This window comes from Orycteropus afer, unplaced genomic scaffold (assembly GCF_000298275.1).
Source record: "Orycteropus afer afer isolate SDZICR_OR568_19922 unplaced genomic scaffold, OryAfe1.0 scaffold00177, whole genome shotgun sequence".
Classification (NCBI taxonomy): Eukaryota; Metazoa; Chordata; class Mammalia; order Tubulidentata; family Orycteropodidae; genus Orycteropus; species Orycteropus afer.
In genome coordinates this window covers 5,071,109-5,088,251 of record NW_006921764.1, presented here as the reverse complement: position 1 = coordinate 5,088,251, position 17,143 = coordinate 5,071,109, and the positions used below count along the sequence as shown (strand labels likewise).

At 40.9% G+C, this 17,143-nt stretch overlaps 1 protein-coding gene across 1 annotated transcript in view; it reads right to left on the bottom strand.

The window, feature by feature from the left end:
• Positions 1–16,881, bottom strand: part of SLC17A8 (solute carrier family 17 member 8) — an 85,896-nt gene extending 69,015 nt beyond the window's left edge. The window contains exon 1 of the mRNA XM_042781828.1: positions 16,781–16,881. Coding sequence (XP_042637762.1) covers positions 16,781–16,881 — 101 coding nt within the window. The remainder of the gene's footprint in view (positions 1–16,780) is intronic.
• Between the last annotated feature and the right edge of the window lie 262 nt (positions 16,882–17,143).

The following is a 17,143-nucleotide window of genomic DNA, read 5'->3' as shown; positions in this document are numbered from 1 at the left end:
GACTCTTTCACTTACTTGTTCCACTTACTTACCTGTATGATTCGGGCTTACTTTACTAGTGGCATAGTGCCTAAGGCACTTGACTGCTAACCAGAAGGCTGGCGGTTCAAACCCACCAGCCACTCCTCGGAAGAAATGTTGGACAATCTACTCCTGTAGTGATATCACCTTGGAAACCCAAGGAGGGCTTGCTATGAGTTGGGATTGACTCAATGGCAGTGAGTTTTGGTTGGTTTGGTTTTTCACCTCCTTGGCCTTCAGTTTCTTCACTTATAAACTGAGAATTATAGTAATATTTTTTTCTTCATGAGGTTATGAGGATTATTATGAATGAAGTATTATATCTAGACCATTTAGAACAGAACTTGAAATATAGCAAAAATGCAACATATTCCAGCTATTCTGATTATATTAATCCTCACAATAACTCCATGAATCCCTTCTGCTATCCTGAGCCTTGGTGTTGTGAGTTCTGAGAGTCATTTAGAGAGACAACTATTTATTCTGTGTAGCCTCCATGGTCTCCATAAATTTCTGGCATCTAGTTGTATGTAATTTGATTAACATAGAAAACTGATGCCCTAATACAGACACGGGAGCTCTGGTGGCATAGTGCCTAAGGCATTTGACTGCTAACCAGAAGGCTGGTGGTTCAAATATGCCAGCCACTCCTTGGAAGGAAATTTGGGCAATCTACTTCCATAGTGATACCACCTCAAAACCCAAGGAGGAGTCACTATGAGTAGGATCCGACTTGATAGCAATGAGTTTGGGTTTGTTTGCTTTTATAAAATATAGACACATTATTATAATAAACAGTTATCATCAAAGCAACTGTGACTCATGATGACCCCATGTGTGTCAGAGCAGAACTATGCTGTATAACATTTGCAATGACTGATTTTTTTTTTCAGTAGTAGATTATCAGACATCTCTTCCAAGGTAACTCTGGGAACACTCTAACTTCCGATCTTCAAGTGAACAGCCAAACGTATTAACCATTTGCACCACCCAGAGACTCCATTATTATAGCTCTGGTAGCATAGTGCCTAAGGCACTTGACTGCTAACCAGAAGGCTGGCAGTTCAAACCCACCAGCCACTCTTTGGAAGGAAGGTTGGGCAATCTACTTCCGTAGTGATACTGCCTCAGAAACCCAAGGAGGGATCTCTATGAGTCAGGTCTGACTCCACAGTACATAACAACAACAACAAACAGTATTAACAAGAGTAGAGATAGTATATAATAACTACACCAATATTTGTATTATACTTTCATATAATTATCCTGTTTGATCATCAGGTCAGCTCAGTAGATGTACTGTTATTATTGTGTGCCACTGAGTTGAGTCCAATTCATAGTGACCTCATGTAAGAGAGTAGAACTCTCTCATAGGTTTCCAAGGCTGTAGTCTTCATGGCAGGAGCCCTGGTGGTGCAGTGGTTAAGCATTCAGTTGCTAATTGAAATGCTGGTGGTTCAAATCCACCAGCCTCTCCACAGAAGAAAGATGTGGCAATCCACTTCTGTAAAGATTACAATGAACAAATCTGTCTTGAAAGAAGTACAACCAGAATGCAAGGACAGTGAGACTTCATCTCATGTACTTTGGACATGTTATTAGGAGGGACCAGTCCCTGGAGAAGGACATGATGCTTGATAAAGTAGATGTTCAGTGAAAACAAGGAAGACCCTCAACAAGATGGGTTGACACAATGGCTGCAACAGTGGGCCCAAAGATAACAACAATTCTGAGGATGGCACAGAGCTGGGCGGTGTTTCATTTTGTTGGACATAAGGTCACTATGAGTCACAGACAGCTCGATCACACCTAACAACAAGAAACTTCTCTTTAAAAAAAAATATATATATGATTTGGGTGGAAGTTTACAGGGCAAATTTGTTTTCCATATACATCTTGTTTCGTGCCATTGACTGCAATTCCCCACAATGTAACAGCTCTCTTCCCACTTCCTCCCTGTAGTTATTCTTCCCTGTGTCCTTCCCTCCCATGTCCTCCCACCCACCCCCAAGATGTCTGCCTGTGCAAGCACTGCCCTTCTGATCTCCCACAACTGATCATGCCAAACACCAACCTAGAGATAAACACTGAGAGGACCAGATGAGAGTCAGTGAACAGGAGTATACTCTAGACCAAAGATAGATTCAGCATAGGCTAATTTTGCACAGATATCAGTGATACAAAATACCTGAAATTCTTACAGAAACAATAGAAGATAGACACAGAGCAATCCCTCACAGACACCTAGACACTATGGGAGAGAGATCCAACGGATCTCCCATCTCAGGACCATAGTACTGGGGAACACCAGACTCAATTGGCACAACAAAATACATAAAAGTCTTGTTCCTCATCCTACATTGATGAGTAACGACTGGGGTCTTAAAAGCTTTCAAGTGGCCATCTAAGATGCACCTAATGGTCTCCTAGTGTCAGAAGTGAAGAAGAGTACAGAAAAACAAGGACATTTAGAAGTAATCAGCCCTAGGACACGATGGCCCTCGAGACCAGAAGAACTAGATAGTGTTGAGCTACCAATGCCAACCACTCAGGAAAGGATCAAATATGGAGATTCTGGATAGAGTGGGAGGAAAAGCATGGAACAAAATCCAAAAACTCAATAATGACCAGAATTACTGGTCAGATGGAGTCTGCTGAGATCCCCAATACCGTGGCCCTGGAATACATTCTGTGCCTGGAATAAAACTCACTCCCAGGGGCTGTCTCCCAGCCCAATAGTTAACAATATGTACATGCAGACCACTCAACCCAGGATGACACACCCACATATTCTATGGAAATGCATCCCTTGGAGCAATAGACCACAGGGCACCAGAGGGGCTAGGAGGTAACGCAGGACAAACAGGAGTGCATAACTATGAGGGGCACAGGGGGAGGGTTACTGGGCAGGGAGGGCAGGAGACTGGGTTAGGGTTGGGTATGGTAAATGGGGAGTGAAACTAAATGTACACGTGACATTGAATGTAAAACAAACTCTTAACATAAATAAATGAATAATAAAATAAAATAAAAATATATATTTAAAAAATGATATCTTTGCTTTTTAATACTTTAAAGAGCTCTTTTGGAGCAGATTTGCCCAGTACAATATATAGTCTGACTTCTTGACTCCTGCTTACCATAGGCATTGATTATGGATCCAAGTAAAATGAAATCCTTGACAACTTCAATCTGTAAATGAACTTATACTGCTACAGAGTAAATGAGTAGGCATTGACAAAAGGTTAAGCCTACACCATCCTTGGTGTTTTCTTAGCATTTTGTACCTCCCTTTATGAGAGTACATATCATCATAAAGTATAATTACTTGTTTTCATTAGCAGAGCAGATGTTGAATAAACACTTACTGATTTGAGGACATGAATGAAGGTCTCCCCAATAGATTGTGAGCATGTTGAGTGCAGGACCCATTTCTTATTCACTTTCATTCCAGTAGCCAGTGTAGTGCCAGGAACACAGTAAGGACACAATGAATCATTTCCCTGAATGGAATTGGTAGATCAATTCCAGACATCACTCCTTACTTGGAGAGTTTAGAATCCTCCCCTTTCATGTGGGGAACCCATGTTCAATACCTGGCCAGTGCAACACATGAACAGTCACCACTCTTTTGTCAGTAGTGGATTGTGTGTTAATATGATGCTGCACATGTTTCAGCAGAGCTTCCAGACTAAGGCACACTAGGAAGAAAGACTTGGCAATATAATTCTGAAAAAGCAGCCAGTGAAAATCCTATGTATCATGGCAGTCGAATCTACAACCAATCAAGGGGCTTGCACAAGACTAGGCAGCGTTTCACCTCCTTGTGCGTGGGGCCACCATGAGTCAGGGCAGCTAACAACAAGGATCTATTTATGCCTACCCAGGAGCTCTGGTGGCGTGGTGCCTAAAGCACTTGACCTCTAACCAGAAGGCTGGTGGTTCAAACCCACCAGCCACTCCTCAGAAGAAAGATTGAGCAATCTGCTTCCTCAGTGACACCACCTTGGAAACCCAAGGAGGGGGTCACTATGAGTCGGATCCAATTCAACAGCAGTGAGTTTTTGAGGAGTATGTTGTGTTTTTGTTTTGTCTTATAAAGTGGTGGCTGGGCGGGGGGGGGTGGTGGTGGTTAAGAATAAGGGAGAAAAAAATAATTTCTTTCCTAAGAAGTGGAAGACTTTAATTATCTGTAGTAGTTGTTTATTCCACCCTGCTTTCCTTACACGCTTTCTTGTAGTTTTTTAGATCAAAGAACAGGGTGACATTTGTCATTGTTTCCACAGATATCAGTAGCTGCAGCCTGTGGGCTGCTGGTCCTTCTCAGGCTCTGAAGGTGAACAACCCTTGTCCACACACATAATTGCCCTGTAAACATTGGAGCCCCAGGGTCCTAATTGCTTAAGGTATGCTAACTAGCCTTTAGTTGCTTCCTGAACTACTTACAGTTCAAATGTTCCCCGTAACTAGGAAGGAAGCTTTGTTTGCTTTTGTCTTTCAGATAAGAAAATGAACATTTCCAGCACAAAGTGAGCAGAACTGGCCGATAATTTTTTGAGTTTTTAAAATTATGGTTCATTTACTTCCCCAGTTATAGTGTTATGGATAGAATTGCGTCTCCTGAGAATATGTGTTGAAGAACTAACCCTGGTACCTCTAAATATGACCTTGTTTGGAAACAGACAGGAGTAAGATGTGGGAGTCTGCTTCTGTAAAGATTGCAGCCTTGGAAATTCTATGGGTCACATGTAAACCAAAAAAAAACAAACTCACTGCCATCAAGTAAATTATATATAAAATATATAGGACCCGTATATATTTACCACCTCAGAAACCCATTGGGGGGCTCACTATGAGTCAGAATCAATGTATTTTTCAGGGAGCTCTGGTGGCATAGCGCTTAAGGCATTTGACTGCTAACCAGAAGGCTGGCAGTTCAAAGCCACCAGCCACTCCTTGGAACAAAGACTGGGCAATCTACTTCCATAGAGATACTGCATTGGAAACCCAAAGAGGGGTTGCTTTGGGTCGAATTGACTCAACAGCAATGAGCTTATATAATTTTTTATATATATTACTGAATCCTTTAATGCAGAAAATAGTCTTGAGAAGTAAGATTTATCCTCACTTTATAGTTCAAGGGACTGAGACTCAGAATAATAGTGAAGAGACTTGTCCATGGGTCACCCAGCTTCAGGGTGAAGTTACAACACAACCCAGATTTGATGTCAAGCTCTTACCAGACATCTCTCCCAACTTGGAGCACCTAGAATTCTCCTATGTCAAGGGAACCAATCAGAAAACACCTAGCAAATATTAAGAACTTTGCCTAAATACGCTTCTTTAAAAGGTTCTGGAGAAGCAATATTGAAGAGGGATTAAAGGACACGCTCTGGAGGCAGACACTTCTGGGTTCGAATCCTGACTGGTATTTATTAGCTATGTGATTTTGAGCAAGTTAGTTAACTTCTCTGAGCCTCAGTACTCTCACTTGTAAAAGAGAACTGGAACTACTGTGAACAATAAATGAAAGACAGTTTAGAAAGCACTCAGCACAATTCCTGGTGTTTGATTCATAATCAATAAATGGTGAATTTTAAGGAAAGGAGGTCAGACTTAAAAGTCGACCCCCAGAGTTAGGTAGGGCCTTGAGATAGGTTCTCATCGTGTGACTTGCAGTGAATCAGATCCAAAAGGATTTCAATCAAATGCACCTGGTCAACTTCTACCCAGTTGAGACTTTCATAACACTTAGATTTGTGTAATGTTTTAAGTTAATATTGCTCTCTTCCAGCAGAGTATAAACTCCATAAAGCCAGCAACCAAGCATCCCTCGCACCCAGCAGTTTCACCATTTTTGAGATGTTAACCTATGCTGGTTTCTCTAGCAGAGAATGATTATATGGAAAGTGGAGGGGGGGGGGGACAATATCCATGGCCTTTTTATTCCAAAAGCCTAAGCCAGATGTGGCAAACTGATGGCACAAAGGTCAGATCTAGCCCGTAACTCTGTTTTGTTTGTGTGGTCTGATGTGTGTTACATTTTTGATTTTGTTTTAGACTCACTGCCAGCATTTAAAAATTGGAAGATTGTTCTTCGACACCAAAAAAAAAAAAAAAAACCTTGAGTTTCTGGCTTATTTTGAAAAATCTGGAGATCTGGCATTATTAGGATTCCATTCTGTCATGGCTACAATTGCTCTCAAATTTACTACAGTCCCCACCACTCCTTGTTGCCTCCCCAACACTGAGGTCAGTTGCCATTTAACATTACATTTGCACTACTATTTTTCTTGCAATTAAGAGGAAAGGAAAACCTGTCTTATTCCCACGTCTCTATCAAAAGTAGAAAACTAAAATTATACTAAGAGTGGTATAGTGCCTAAGGCAGCTGCTCCTTGAAAGGAAGATTGGACAATCTACTTCCGTACAGATACTGCCTCAGAAACCCAAGAAGGGGTCGTAATGAGTTGGATCTGACTCAATGGCAGTGGGTTATACTAAGAGCAAACACGTAGCAGGCAAGCATCATTTGTGGGTGGCCAGTACCTTAACCTCTCTTGATATTATGACTACTGCCTCACCATAGCAGAGAAAACTACTCTTCCCAGGTTCTCTTTTAGCTGTTAGGCAGGCATGTGACCAAAAAGCACTTGTGTGAGATTGTTACAGAAGGAAGAAACTGAAAGAGGATGAACTATACAGGGAATTGTTCTAGCAAATGCAATGGTGGAGGAAGCTGGGACCTCTGTAGCTCTGTGGCAGAGTTTCTGTCATCTGATCATAAACATAAATACTTGAGGCAAGCTGTTGTGGTAGATGTGTTTTATCTAGAATAATCTAGTGGCATGGTACAATGTTTTCTTTGGTGCTTTTTTCCTGGATGTAGAGCATTCAGACCAGGTTCTCTGGACCTCTCAGAGAGTCTGAGAGCTTCCTAACATGACTTACTAAATCTCATTCCTCTTAAACCAGCTAGCTATACTAGATTGTGTGGATTGCAACTAAGAACTTTAAATGATACAGCATATTTATTTGTGGAAGTGGAGACCATTTCTGTGTGCTAACATGCAAAGTGTCATGTGTCAAAAAATACAATATGGTCTGCTTCACTCTGTAGTTATTGAGGATATGGCCCTTGCACTTAAGGGAGTTTGGAGGATGGGCTTATTGTCAAAATATTTGAGAGAAGTTGGAGAAAAAAAATAAACCTTAGGTAAGAAAATATGCTGCCAGGCTAGCAGAAAAGAGGATGAGAAATGGTTAAAACAGAGAGGACTGAGGGTCTAAAGACTGAAGAGTTCTGTGTCTTACTTCTTGGGCAGAACCCCTGAGGTGGGGCATCCTTAAGAGGGAGTAGTGCTAGGAAGCAGTCCTAGGAAGCAGACACTAAGGATGAAATGTTGGAGTTTGATTGCTCACTAGCTGGTTGCCAATGGTAATCCCATCACTGGTGGTAAATGAATATTGGCAATTCCTGGCATGTGATACCAGTGCAATTGCTAAGACTTCCACCTGTGGTGAACTGGGATGGGCTACAGGAAGAAGAGGATGCACTGGTTTGTGTAATATCTCTGAGGTTAGGGAGGTTTGGGAGAGAGAGTAATTTCTCTGTGCAGTTGTCAGTTGTCTTCTGTTGAATGCCATTGATGCTTTGAAAACAAAATGGCGGGACGTGGGCAATCAATCACCAATTCAAAGGAAATTGTGATAGTCAGAAAGCTTCCTTATCATCATTTAAAGAGTTCTCCATATCCTGCAGTTGGAAGGCAGACAGAACAGAAAATCAGGTGCAGAACTTAATTATAAAAATGGCAGAACTCTCCCAACCCCATCCCACCACTTGCATGTGGGTTGAACTTAGCAACTTGCTTCCAAAGGATAGAGTATGGGAAGGGAGAAAAAAGTCCAGGCTATTAGAGAAACCCAACTTAACAACTAAACACTATTTAACCAAGCAATCAAAGTTAACATCACTAGTAATAAGTCATGTTGCTAGCATGTACCCCTTCATATTTTGTGGTAAGAATGACATTTTGCCTCACTAGTATTCTTCCAAAACCACATAACTAAGTTGAGGAACGTTCTACAAAACACTTGACCAGTAGTCCTCAACACTGTCAAGATCATGAAAAATAAAAGACTGAGAAACCGTGACAGATCAGAGGAGGCTAAAGAGACATGGCAACCAAATGTAATGTGAAATCCCAGATGGATTTTGGAATAGAAAAATAATATTAGTAGAAAAACTAGTGGAATTTTAATAAAATATGGAGTTTAATTAATAGTAATGTACCAGTGTTGGTGTCTTAGTTTTGATAAATGTACCATGATAATGTATGATGTTAGCACTGGAAGAAACTGGGTAGGAGTATACAGGACTTTATCTTTGCAGCATTTCTGTAAATCTAAAATTGTTACAAATTCAAAAGTTTATTTTAAAAAATTTCAGAACTCCAGAGAAGGTGGAATTCTAAGACCAGGTAGGTCTCGCACACCAAAGCCAAGGTCCCCAGAGGAATGGAAACTTGAGGACTTGGAATAGGGGGATATCTGAGACTTGGGGTCAATAAAAAGGTCTGTCTCTCCTATTTCTTTTTTGTTTAAGGAGAGATGTCAGAACTATTATTGCAGATTGTAAAGATAGGGATAAAAAGGCTTAAAGGAGACATACTATAATGGATTTACTATATGACAAAGGACCTTACAACCCCACACAAGGGATAATAGTAGTAATTCCCCCACACACACCATTTCTTCCCCAGAAGAATCTATGGTCATTTACTTGTATACCCATAAACTGAATAAAGAAGTATAGCCCAGTATTTTGAGGACACTTTGATAAAGGGCAAGTTGATGCTGATACTCTGAGACCTACAGCACCATCATGGCCCCTTTGTTAGAGAAAGACTTATGGGGACCAGGCAATAAGTAGAGTCCTGGCCCACATCAATCTCACAGTGGTTCCACTGGCCCACAGACCCACCCAGTGGTCATTTCCTTAGTTCCCACATGCATAATTGGAATGGCTATAAATAGTGTTTGGCAAAAGATTTACATTGTTTCCTTGACTTGTAGAATAAGAGCTATTGTAGTACGAAAGGCCAAGTTGAACTCTTTGAAATTGCCATTCTTGGCTATGATAGTAAGTCAAAGATCGTGTAATATCACAGGAGAGAATAAGACATATTAATTCTACCTTCAGAAACTTAAAGGATGCAGAGGTGATACCCACTGCCATTGAGTTGATTCCAACTCATAGTGACCCTATTGGACAGAGTAGGACTATCCCATATGGTTTCCAAATTTTATGGAGGGAAACTGCCACATCTTTCTTCTGTGGAAGGGCTGGTGTGTTCAAACTACCAACATTTTGATTAACAACTGAGCAATTAACCACTGTGCCACCAGGGCTATTCCCCATTAAATCTCCATTTAATTCACCAGTATGGTCCACTACAATCATGGAGAATGACAGCGGACTACCTCAAACTTAACTCAGGTACATATTCTGCTGTTCTTGATCTGGTACATTCTTTCTATACCCAGTAAAGAGGAGGATCAGAAAAGGTTTGCCTTCACATGAAATGAATGACAGTGTATATTCATGGTCTTTCATAGTATAATCTTATTTGCCAACATGGGATCCCACATAACACTGCTTCAGACCAAGCCATCCAATTTACGGCAGAAGGGGTACAACACTAAGCACATGCAGATGGGTTCCACTGTCTCTGCCACAAAATGCACCATTCAGAGCTGGCAGCCTGCCAGGGCTGAGAAAGCCTGTTAAAGATGCAACTGAGCTACCAACTTGGAAATGAATCTCTGTGAAGATAGAATGTTATCCTTCAGGATGCAGTATATTCGATAAACCAATAGCTATTATATGGTGCCATGTCTCCAATAGGAGCTCTGGTGATGCAGTGGTTAAAGCATTTGGCTGCTAACCAAAAGATCAACAGTTTGAACCCACCAGCCACTCCACAGGAGAAAGATGAAGACGTCTGCTTCCATGAAGATTTACAGATTTGGAAACCCTGGGGGGCAGGTCTACTCTGTCCTATAGGTTCACCATGAGTCACAAGCTACTCAGTGGCAGTGAGTTGGGTTTTTTTTTTGTTGCTGTTTGTTTGTTTGTTTGTTTGTTTGTTTTTTGTCTCCAGTAGGTGGAATACATGGGTCTGAGGGAGCTCTAGTAGCATAGTGCCTAAGGCACTTGATTGCTAACCAGAAGGCTGGCGGTTCAAACCCACCAGCCACTCCTCAGAAAGAAGACGGGGCAATCTACTTCCGTAGTGATACCGCCTTGGAAACGCAAGGAGGGGTTGCTATGAGTCAGGTCCGACTCGACGGCACATAACAACAACAACAGTGCCGCTCTAACAGAAATACCACAGGTGGATGACTTTAACAAACAGGAGTTTATTCTTTTACACTTTTGGAGGCTAGAAGTCTGAGTTCAAAGTATCAGGCTCTAGGGGCTGGGTGAAGGTCCCTCAATCCTGGTCTTTAGCTCTGCCTCTTGCTCCCGGCACACTGAAGCTTGAGGCTTTCTTCACTCAGGCAGCCGCTAGCTGCTGAGTCTGACAGACCCAAGGTGAACAATAAAATAGCACAGTCCCAATATTGCCAAACCACATGGCAGGCCATTGATTCAAGTCCGTTAACAGTCCCAAGATAGTCAGACAACATGGAAGGCTGCTGAACAAAAACTTGACTACATGTAGGATTCAAGCATGCCAAAAGCTGCTTCTCCTTATGCACTGGAATTAAATCACATCCCTAAGAAAGTTACTCAGCTTTTCCATCATGGAGTTGATTATCAGTCTCACCATGGGAAATACATCCAGCTGCCCAGCCACTCAAAACTTGGCCCTGCCAAGTTGATACATAATCTTAACTACCACAGGGAGAAGAGATTGAAATTGTCAAGGATTTTATTTCACTTGGATCCACAATCATTGCCCATGGAAGCAGCAGTTAAGAAATCAAATGACATAGTGTGGCTGGGAAAATCTGCTGCAAAAGACCTCTTTAAAATATTAAAGAGCTAAGATGTCACTTTGAATACTAAGGTGTGCTTGACTCAAGCCATGGTATTTTCAATCATATGCATGCCTCATATGCATGTGAAAGCTAGACAATGAATAAGGAAACCAAAGAAGAATTGATGCAATTGAATTATGGTGTTGGTGAGGAATATTGACTACACCATGGACTGCCAGAAGACAAACAAATCTGTCTTGAATGAAGCACAGCCAGAATGTTCCTTAGAAGCGAGGATGGCAAGACTTCGCTTCTCATACTTTGGTCTTGTCAGGAGGGACCAGCCCCTGGAAAAGGATATCATGTTTGATAAAGTAGCAAACACAATGCAACGCACTGCTGTCGCGTCGTCTCCGACTCATAGTGACCCCTCCTTGGGTTTGTGAGGTGGTATCCCTAAGGAACCAGATTGCCCAACCTTCCTTCCGAAGAGTGGCTGGTGGGTTTGAACCGCCAGCCTTCTGGTTAGCAGTCAAGTGCCTTAGACCCTCAATGAGATGGATTGACACAGTGGCTGCAACAACGGGCTCAAGCATGGCAGCGACTGTGAGGATGCTGCAGGACCGGGCAGTGCTCTATTCTGTTATGCATGAGGCCACTATGAGTCAGAAGTGGCTCGACGGTACCTAATAACAATAATTCTGCTTCACTCCTTCACTTAATTTTTTCAGGAAAAGTGCCCCCTCAATTCTGTGTTGTTAGATGCTGTTGAGTTAGTTTCAACTCATAGTGACTCCTAGGCTCACTCGCATCCCTGTCTCAGGCTCTGCTTCTTAAGGAGCCCCATTTAAGACAGAGGTGGAGTAAAATAAAGCAGTGAAGACAAAGGAGCAGGGTGGGTAGAAGGAGGTTGAGCTTCATCTTAAAATAGGTTGGTCAGGAAAGTCCTCCCTGGAAACATGACCTTTGAGAAGAGAATTAAGGAAAACATGGGAATGAGCATTTAGATTATTTGTGGGTAAGACAGTCAGGCAAAAGAAACAGATGGTGCAAAAGCTGAGAAAGGAATGGGTCTGAGGTGTTCTGATAAAACTGTAGCTGGAGTGATGTGAGACAGGAAAAGAGTGCCAGAGATGAAGTCAGAGAGACTTTCTCAAGGGCCTGTAAATCATGGAGGGTCTTGAAGGCCATTGCAAGGACACTGGCTTCAATTCTGAGTGAGGTGGGGAAGTTTTGAGCAGAGGAGAGACGTGATCTGACTCTGTTTTAATAGAATCACTCCAGCTGCAAGAGTGGGAGCCAAGTTGCCAAGGTTATGCAGACAGGAAGTAAATAATGGTGCAGCAATTGGAACCCAGGCTTGCCTGATCTCAGAGCCCCACTCTAATCCACCCGCCTTTGTGGAGGTAGCAGGAAGTGTATCTCTGGTTTAAGCATTCAATACACAACTACTGGATGCTGAAGGCAAACACAATGCACGTAGCATCTCTCTAGAGGAAGATATAAATACTTGTAAGGAGACCAGAATTACCCCTTAGTCTGCTCTGGTAGCATAGTGCCTAAGGCATTTGACTGCTAACCAGAAGCCTGGTGATTCAAGTCCACCAGCCACTCCTTGGAAGGAAGATGGGGTAATTTACTTCCGTAGTGATACCACCTCGGAAACCCAAGGAGGGGTTGCTATGTGTCGGATCCAACTTGACAGCAGTGAGTTTGGTTTTTTTGGTTTTGCCTTGGAGAATCTTCAGTACTACAACTGATTTGGAGAAAGGCCCATACACTTGCCATAAGTTCAGAGGTTGATGACTACATTGCAGCCCAAGTAATCTCCTAAACCTAAATAACTGGTTAAATTTTAAGAAAGCTAGTAGGAAGAGTAAAGACACTTGGTCAGAGAGGTAGTATAGCACATAGGGCGGTCATTAAGAACCACATAGAATGTCTGGTTTGGAAACCAGCTCTGCCACTTACAAGTGGTGTGACCTTGGGCAAGTTATTTAACTTCTCTGTACCTCAATTCCCTTATCTGTAAAGTTGTGATGATAATAGCATCCATCCCATAGGAGTGCTGTGAGAACTGAATGAATTTCCAGTGCCTGGAACATAATAAGGGAGCTCTGGTGGCATAGTGTCTAAGGCATTTGAACCAGAAGGCTGACAGTTCAAGCCCACCTTTTCTGTAAAGTTGTCATTATAATAGCATTCATCCTATAGGGCTGCTGTGAGAACTGAATGAATTTGCAGTGCCTGGAACATAATAAGGGAGCTCTGGTGGTGTAGTGCCTAAGGCATTTGACTGCTAACGAGAAGGCTGGCAGTTCAAACCCATCAGCCACTCCTCAGAAGGAAGATCAGGCAATCTACTTCTGTAGAGATACCGCCTCAGAAGCTCAAGGAGGGATCACTATGAGTCGAATCAACTCAATCACAGTGAGTTTAGGTTTTTTGGGGTCTGAAACATCATAAAGTGTCATTAATATTTTATTACACATAAGCAATTAGAGGACAAGCACTGTCATTTAAAATGAACAAATCTGCATGTCAATTTCTGGACAATTATTCCCAAATTTAATGCTTTCTATGCCATCTGCTCCACTAGTGAATTATGAATATATCTTCCTTTCTACACATCTAAAATATTACTGTACTTTTACCTGATTAATTGTTCATTGCTTTTTATCCATGGCTATACTCCAAGAACGTTAATAATGCCTGACTCTAATCAGCCCCATGCGCGAGCTCTCAGACGTTTCCCTATGCATTTGGCACTCCCTACCACCACCATGAAGAACACCCACTGGTTAAAAAGCATCTGAAGAATTCCATTTAGATGATGATCTCAGTCTCCAACGCTGTTAGATCTCTATGATTTACACTGCCAGTTAAGTGAGAAAGGAGCAGGACCCATACCTTCTGCATGCTCTTGTCGCTTATAAAACAGAAAACATTTCTTTGTGATTTAAAAAAAAAAAAAAAAAATGGATTCTGTCAACTGGTTCTATATGGAAATCAACAAGATGAGAGACTAAACCAAAAAACAAACCCACTACCATTGAGTCAAATCCAACTCACAGCAACCCCCAATGGGTTTTCAAGGCAATAACTCTTTATGGCAGTAGATTGCTCAGGTTTGCTTCAGTGGAGTGGCTGGTGGGTTTGAACCATCAATCTTCTGGTTAGCAATCAGATACCTTAGGCACTGTGCTACCAGAGCTCCTTAAGGTGAGAGAATGGCATCAAAAATGCTCAGGTTTTGGGCAAGACCCTTTAAATGCAATAAATTTATTTAATCTTTTAAATTTAATTTATTTAATCTAAAATTTATTTAGGAGCTCTGGTAGTATAGTGCCTAAGGCACTCGACTGCTAACCAGAAGGCTGGTGGTTCAAACTCACCAGCCACTCCTCGGAAGGAAGATTGGGCAATCTACTTCCATAGTGATACCGCCTCGGAAACCCAAGGAGGGGTCGCTATGAGTCGGGTCCAACTCGATGACACATGACAACAACAACAACAATAATCTTTATGGGAGCAGATCACCTAGTCTTTTCCCCCACGGAGCAGCTGGGTGGGTTTGAAGTGTGGTCCTTTCAGTTAGCAGCTGAGCTGTTAACAATTGCAGGGCTTCTTGCTATTTATTTAATGAGTTCTACATCTCAAACATTGTATCAGCAGTTTCTCTATGGCCCTGTGATACAATTCTGAGGAAACTGTTCAAAGGGTCTGAGACACACAGCTCAATTTTTAACTTGGAAATTACTAATTTTCTTATTTGTTGTTGTTATGTGCCGTTGAGTCAGACCCGACTCATAGCGACCCCTCCTTGGGTTTCTGAGGCAGTATCACTACAGAAGTAGATTGCCCCATCTTCCTTCCGAGGAGTGGCTGGTGGGTTTGAACAGCCAGCCTTATGGTTAGCAGTCAAGTGCCTTAGCCACTATGCTACCAGAGCTCCCAAAGCAAACCAATCCTTTGATAAAAGAAAGGATCTTCAAGCAGATGAATTCAAATACAGCAAAATCAGCTTTTAGGATATGTCTCTTATTGAAAAAAGGAATTACATCTAAATATATATATATATTAAACTTAGGCTTTGAAAAGAAAATTCTCAACTTTTTTTGTCAAATATATGTATAGCAAAGCCAAAACCAAACCCACTGATGTCAAGTCCATTCAGACTCATAGCAACCCTACAAGACAGATTAGAACTGCTGCACAGTTTCCAAGGCTGCAAATCTTTACAGAGGCAGACTGCCATATCGTTTTCCAGTGAAGCCACTTGTGGGTTTAAACTGGAGAACTCTTGAATAGCAGCTGAGCGCTTTAACCACTGCACTACCACGGCTCCTTCATATATATATGAATATATATATGAATAATCAAATATATATGTAGTCAAATAAGGCAGTTTGGTGATTATAATGATGAGTATGGTCTAAAGTCATGGTTTTTATCTACAGCTTCATCTGACTTTCTCAGATTTCCTTATCATCACTTGAATGAGTCAATTAAGCCATTGTGCTTTCTTTTGCATTTTTAATCAGATGAGCAGGACCACAATAAGACATTATGGGGGACTGCTCAACCGATCTATGAATGATCTTGAAAGAAAAAGTTATTATAATCACCTCTTATGCTTAGTCTGGTACCACTGAGCTAGGATTTAATTTATACATGACAATTTATGTAGGGCTGATTGGATTACTAAATTAATAAAGTGTCCATTCCAATTCTCTTATTATGAAAGCTCATTGCAAGTGATGCAACTGATAATTTAACACTGACAGGAGCATGTATGTTATAAACAAGAAGTGGAATGGGTCTCAGTTTGCCTAAAGATAGTCTTTTAACTGCAAAAGTTTTAAAATTTAAGAGATGACATGCATAGAAATATTAAAGGAGATGTCAGATGGCTTTTTCACTCACTAGGATTAGACATAATCATTCAAATGCATAAAAAGCTTAGCAAGTATATTTTTCACATTTATTTATAACAGATAGGAGTCATTTTACCTTGTACATAAAAGCCACTTTTTAATTAATCTATGAAATCTAAAAAGTCACTTACTGTGTTTATAAAAATTCACAAATTTCAATGTCACACCAATTCATTCATATGGCAAATTCCTTTCAATAATAACATGTCTTACTTAAAAAAAAAAGAAAAAGAAAAAGATTTATTTTTTGGTTTGGACATGAATCTCCCTCAATTCATTGATAGTATTTTACATTTTTCCACTGTAACCAGGTGAGATTTTCTGCTTTAAAGAATATTGATTTTTTTAAGTTACCTTCTTCAACCTAGTTTGTAATTACCCTGATTTTTTAAAATCACACAAATCAGGAAGCAGTTTATATAGTTTTATATAACAAGCTAATTTTTTTGCAAATATTTCATTTTAATTTATAGTTTAAAATAAAGTGAAAAACTCACAATTATTTCAGTCAAAGCCTGGTTGTATTTGTCATTACGATTGAATTAACATGAAGGATCACCTTCTTAAATGTGTTCTAATTAATGCTGAGCACAGTATATGCAATATAACTATCACCAGTGAGTGCTAACCTTTCTCACTAAGCTGAAGCCTTGTCTTGGTATTTCGTAATTCAACCCTATACTCTTGATGTATCTTTCCTACAGGCATAGATTGTTGGAGTTAGAAGGGGCTTGACCCACCTCCTCATTAAAATGGCATTTTTAAAAGCAGGACACAAAATCTCGCAAATATTGACAACAGAAATAAACCCAAAGTTTGCCTTCCAACTTTACCTTTGCAAAATCCCCAATGAATCTCCCACGGCGTTCTTCACTCCTTCCTTTCCAGGTTTCACAAATTTTTCTTTGAAGGTATCAAATGCTTTAAAAGGCATTTTGAACCTGGGCACCTTGGAGTTGTTAAGAGTCAGTCTCAGAAACTGTCATCCTTTCTCCTTTGCAGCATGGGGACCACTCTGTTTGCCTTGCTGAACACCTTAAAGTCAGTTCTCACGGAGGTAACAACTTAAGATCAAAAAGGAGACGAGATTCAGTTCAGATCTTTCAAGATGAGATGGTACCACCACCACCAGCAGCCTTCCAAAAAGGAAAAAAAAATTCCCATTTTTTAAAAAAAAAAAAAAAAAAAAAAAAAAC